Source organism: Sander vitreus, chromosome 7 (genome assembly GCF_031162955.1).
Source record: "Sander vitreus isolate 19-12246 chromosome 7, sanVit1, whole genome shotgun sequence".
NCBI lineage: Eukaryota > Metazoa > Chordata > Actinopteri > Perciformes > Percidae > Sander > Sander vitreus.
Window position 1 is genome coordinate 7,864,633 of NC_135861.1, and position 6,000 is coordinate 7,870,632.

At 42.2% G+C, this 6,000-nt stretch overlaps 1 protein-coding gene across 3 annotated transcripts in view; it reads right to left on the reverse strand.

The window, feature by feature from the left end:
• The window catches only part of prex1 (phosphatidylinositol-3,4,5-trisphosphate-dependent Rac exchange factor 1), an 83,921-nt gene extending 78,409 nt beyond the window's left edge, over positions 1 to 5,512 (reverse strand). For all 3 annotated transcript variants that reach the window (XM_078254388.1, XM_078254387.1, XM_078254386.1), the window contains exon 1: positions 5,088 to 5,512. In XM_078254388.1, coding sequence (XP_078110514.1) covers positions 5,088 to 5,231 — 144 coding nt within the window. In that variant the 5' untranslated portion in view covers positions 5,232 to 5,512. The remainder of the gene's footprint in view (positions 1 to 5,087) is intronic.
• Positions 5,513 to 6,000: the final 488 nt, after the last annotated feature.

The following is a 6,000-nucleotide window of genomic DNA, read 5'->3' on the forward strand; positions in this document are numbered from 1 at the left end:
GAGATGGAGCGTAGAAAAAAGAAAAGAAAGAGGTAGACACAGGCTCAAGTTTGGAGAGGAAGCTCAAGGCTGGCTTCCTGCACATCTGTCTTCCTGGGTACCAGTCGGATAATGCGTTTGTATGAATGTACACGTGCCACCCTGTTTGCTTAGCAAGTCTTGTCAACAGTAACTACAGGTGTATTTAAAAGTCAACAACAGCAAAAGAAGAGAAAGCAGTGTGAAAAAAACTGTGGCTATAAAGAGTATGTGCAGTCACACACCAAAAAATAAATAAAAAATTACTCTTATTTATCCACACAAACACACATCAGTATTAGACATGTGTAATCTCACTTGTGTGTGGCCCAAAGCAAGGGTCACAGAGGGCAGGGTTTCCAGATGTTTCCTATTATCCCGCAGCCTGACGAGACCTTCCTGGTCACCCTTCTCTCAGTCTCACACTTCTCAGAATTAAGAAGGAAGGTCAAAAGCTGACTAACTTATTGGCCACATGATTCCACTGTTGTCCTAACTGGACAGGATTTACTAAAACATGGGTCAGAGTGGTCAAAATGAAGCGACAGCAGTTTGCAAACCATCCTTTTTTTTTGGTTTTAAAAGAAAATCCCTCACTTCTACTGGGCATGACGCCACGGACCGTATTCCTGTCATAGTCGGAGATAGTCTACATTTTGGTGGATCATGACGGGGGAAATCCAGTTGCGTGGATTAAATCAACAAAGCGCTTCCCTGAAGAAAATCCCCACTAATCTATGGCACTAAGAAACGATCAATTCAGACACAAACAAACAAGGGAATTTGCTTCAACAAAAGCCTTAAAATAGCATCACCATAAACTTGGAATTGAAAAAGGATGAGACTGCTTCCACTCCACCTGAAAGAGGCAATAGATTTGGAGATTCACATTGAAAACTGAATCCTCTAATCCCTCTTTTCACACCTCCAACCCCCTTCTCACCTCTTCTCCTCCCACCATCCCCAGCACATTGGATCAGCTTGTTATTGCTAGTGAAGATAAGTGACATGCAGAATGGCTGAGAGGCCAAAGCCGGATAACCATCTCTTATATGTGTTATTTGCAATCATTGCGATTGAGAGAAGTGATTCTGTATGGGGGCTAAAGATCCAGGAGGTTGTGGAAGAGCACAAAGAGAGATGGAAAATAAATCAGTGATAGGGCAATAGAGAGATGTGGGCGGCCAACAGGGAGCTGCCATTCAATCTGCCACTGTTCAATTTCTATCCCTGACATGGGGGAGAAACCCAGAGGAAAACAAAACTGTCAAGATGACCTCAGATAAGAAAGAAGATGAGGGGGTCTGCATAAAAATCTAAACACTTGTCTATGTTAATGTATTTTGGACTTAAAACGTCCTGATATCTCCTGTGTGACCGCAGAAATTGTTACAGTGATCTATACATTAACAGTTTGTCATGCTGTGGTGTCAGTTCCATAAGTTCACCATATAGGACAGTGGCATCAGGAGACTAGAAAGCATTGCATCCTCAATCCATGTTGTGTTTTCAGTCGTAGGTGCAGTTTCTTGACTGGGAAAAACACCTCTCACTGTCTAGCACCTACTTTATCCCTATCCCTTTTCCCATGTTCATGTATAACTCACAGAAAATGCATGCATGCATTTTATTTTTATATATATATATATATATATATATATATATATATATATATATATATATATATATATATATATATATATATATATCTCAAACATTATCTGTTAGCAAAGGGCATTCTGGAAAAAGTAAGCGCTATCTAACTGAAGTAGAGGAGGCAGGTTGATAAAAAGCTAGTCTATATCCATGACGTTCCACTTCCGGGATTGCTCCGGTGCCGCCAGAAATTCTGCCGGATGTCGCTCTTTTCGGCCAGATGTCCGTCACCTTCCGCTTTCTTTGTGTTTTGTAATTTTAAACTCCGGCCGATTTATGAGGACTGTGGTTAACTGCTCCTCAGATCTCTGCAGGGTAAATCCAGACAGCTAGCTAGACTATCTGTCCAATCAGAGTTTTCTGTTGCACGACTAAAACAACTTTTAAACATACACGTTCCACCAAAACAAGTTCCTTCCCGAGGCTATTTTGCAGCGGCACCGTGGCTCCGTCCGGGGCTTAGCGCCGCCCAAGATGATTGGGATTGGTTTAAACAATGCCAATAAACCAGAGCACGTTTTTCTCCCATCCCGGAATGCTGTGTGGACTAGCCAGACCCTCCTCCACAGCACTATGGAGGAAGGTCTGGCAATGCAAGACTAATAAAAAGCAGCCAGTCAAATATGTGAGAAAACATCCCTTATGAAACTAAGTATTGGAAACACAAATAACTGCTGGAGAACAATCTGATTCTATTCTATAACCAATCGCATTCTTCATTCCCCATCACTGCTTTAGCCTCTTCACACTGAGGGACTATGCATCTCCAACCCACCTACCCCCCACCTTGAACCACTCTATATCTTTATTGAAACCAAATGTTCCGAGTTCCCACAGCCAGATTTCCCTTATCAACACCACAGTGAGCTGCATGGTGACAAAGCCTCGGCTCCCACTTAGGGAAGGGGAGCAGACTCAGCTGGACCCTGGACGGAGAGCATGGGAGGTATTTGAAGACGATTGGGGTCGGTGGAGGAGGACTGATATTTCTTATTTCTCTTGTCCATGTACTCCCTTAGCTATGTAAGCCACTGAGCCCCGACGCCACAATGTCCTCCATATGGAGAATGGTCTAAATGCACGCACAACATTATACGATCATATATAGGGTACATTAATACAGAGCAGCATTCTTTGGCATCAAGGCTTGTTTAAACAGTGCCCATATGTGAAGATAACTAGTAATGAGGGCAATCTTAGGGATCTATTCCAGCCTACAGAAACACTTGTTAACAAGCTACATTTTATGATACATTAAAAAACAGTCTGCTTTTACAGTACACATAACTGGCATTTCCTTTTTATACCAAAAAGGATGATTCATTGTGAAACAAACAAACTGTGAATGTGCAAGAGTTGAATAAGTATGCCATCCTTAGCTTCCCATGAATCCCAACAACAAAACCCTATAGCCTTACTGACTGAAGGCTTGGTTGTATAAAAGGGCATTCAATGCAAAGACACAGGTGATAACAGAATATCTCTCAAGCCCGACTCCCCTCTGGCTACACACCGTATGGCTTAAATCAAGCCATGCCAATTGATGTGATGATGGGGAGGAGCATGGTGGAGGGCACTGGCACTGACAGCTTTCAGATGTTCACAGGAAAAAGCTCCCAGACTTCTCTAATAAATCACTGGGGCTTTGTCTTTATCATGTCAGAACTGGGTTTGGGTGGGGGGGGGGGTCAGAGCATGTCCCTCTGCTGCCTGGCCTGTCTTGTAACAGAAGATAAGCAATGGCTGCTTCCTGGTAACTGTGAAAGGAAACCGTACCACCGAGCTTGGCCCCCAAATGGTGTAGAATTTAAATACATTAAGTAAACGAGTTCAGGCTTGGTTGCATGCATCATCTTGAAGCTATATTATATGGGTATAATCTGGAGAAAGGAATACTTCACTGACTTGAAGTCTATATGATAATTTGGTGTCTTCGTAACACTGTGCTAGTGTGAACTGTCTGTACAGATGAACAGAACTATTTCAAGAACTTTGAGGAAGTTCCTTAACGCATGACAGCACAAGAGAAAGAGGGAACCATGACCATGTTTGAAAAATGCTTGCTAGATGTTGAAATTAGAAAATGAACAGAATCATTTGCATCATTCATTCTTTCAAGAAACAGCAAGTAAAACATTATAACAATCAACAGTTGCCTTGTCAACCTTCGAGTCAGTATGGCAAAGTAAGTAAGAAAAGCCTGAATTCCTACCAGCTTTGGGTTAGGTTTTGTAGCTGACCCTGACATTTGCCCTTGTTGTGGAGAGGGCAACAAAAGAGGCGATTTCCCTACAGCAAGCAATGAAGCATTCTAACAACGTCACATTAATCGTGTCACATTAAATGCAGCCAATTTGGAGTTAACCACACACTGACTTTGTCACAGCTGGAAGCAGAAACCACCTGCACTGTGTAAGAACCACAGATGACACGGCAGGATGAGGGGAGGAGAAAGACAACAAAAATGACAAGGAGAAGTGACTAATTGAATGGTTTCCTGCAGTTGGGAGCCATCTATACTGGCACTGTGTTGGTGGCTGAAAGGAGTGTGTAAAATTACCAGTACATCTATTTATCAAAGGCAGCTGATGTACAATGAGTGAATAAGTAGCTGTGCTTTAATGGTTTCTTATCTCTGTCTGGGAAAAGGAAGTGTGGTGACTGCTCATGAATATCTTTTTATTTGCAAGGCAAGTGTGGATTGAGCTCTCCTTTGATTAGTTTGAGCCTGAGCTTTAACACACAATGGAGAGGTGTGAATGATGCCGCCCCCCAGCATTCATGCCCAAGCGGAAAACACCATGCCTAAATTGTAACAAATCTGCATAGGAATATGTTTCTCACATTACCTTCATATTTTCAATGACAAAATTAGGCTAAAATGCAGGAAGTTTGACACAGGTACGTCTATGCTTATAACATCTCCAGAAGGCTGCCCTCTCAGAATAAAGCTGTCAAATCAAAGTAGGCCTATATGTGAAGATGCCGCAAACAAAGGCTGTCAACCAAAGCTGCGAGGTGTGGCTAACTCTGCAGAATGTTAAAAATTAGATACAAAACAGAAAAGCGACTCTGGTGTACAGAACTTCACGCCAAACTCAATACACGTTGTTGGTGGTTTATCTTCATACCCAGCCAGTAAGCTACAGCGGAGGGAAAATATTAAAGTGTATTATATCTTGCAACGTGTGTCATTTAATGTACTGTATGTATGCCGAATTGAAGAGTGTAGCCTATCATTTCATAAAATGTCACCAGCTGTATAATACAACGCACGAGACGTGTACGTTTGTCAAAAGGAAAGACAAACTTGAATTATAAAATGTATCACTAGGGTTTGGCTTTATTTTCTTCCCGTGAATGAGAGAGCGGAACGTGAACATAAGCAACATGAAAGGTAATGTCAAACTTACCGACTGAAGGAAAAGCAATGTCCGAACATAATCCCTCTCGGTGTTGAGTATTTCATTTAAAACACAAAGCCTGAGCCGCTGCTGTCGGTCCGACTCCTTGGTGGCGTGGATACCGTTCTCATGATGCCCGTCGTCCTCTTCCATGATGGTAATTTAACCCTCAGAAAGGTTGCTCTCTACAGAAATACTCTTCTTTTTCTAAGTATCCACACTTTGCTGAGTTGTTGCAATTCAGTCCATCTTGCAGCAGCACGTTTTCCAAAATCCTTACGAGCAGTGATGCGCAACGCAGCACACACGCCGGAGATAAAGTTCACCAAAAGTATCAAACAACAAGCGGAGAGCCTGGCTGTGTGGTCGCAACACCAGCTGAGAGCGAGCGAGGCAACAGTAGATCAGTTCAGAGTCAGACTGTAGAGACGGCAGAGACTGGAGGAGGAGGGACCCAGTGCCAGAGACACACACAGGAGCCACAGCTCACTTCTACAGAGAGCACACAAACAAACAACACGTTCACAGATAGGCCTACAGGTAGGCTATAGCTGTACCCGAAGGTGGTTATTGTAGCTTACATTGTAGTACTGCACAATCTACAGAAAATTAAACATCACAATATAGTATAAAGTAAAGTCATTAGGTGCCACAATGACACTAGGAATATTAAATGAGTGGCTCCAAACTAAACAATAAATATATTGTTTAGTTGTATAAATATATCATGCAAGAACTAGAAATTACATCTGCACTTAACTCAGCCTGCTTACTAGGGAATGCCTTAAGCACACTTTAAACCCATATAAATATATCAAAACATGAAATAAAATATTCAAACAAATAGCTTACAGTAACGTTGCACACTAAAGTCCTAAACTGAGTCCCACAGTCACGATTTTGCATTTTTGCCCTTTTGAAC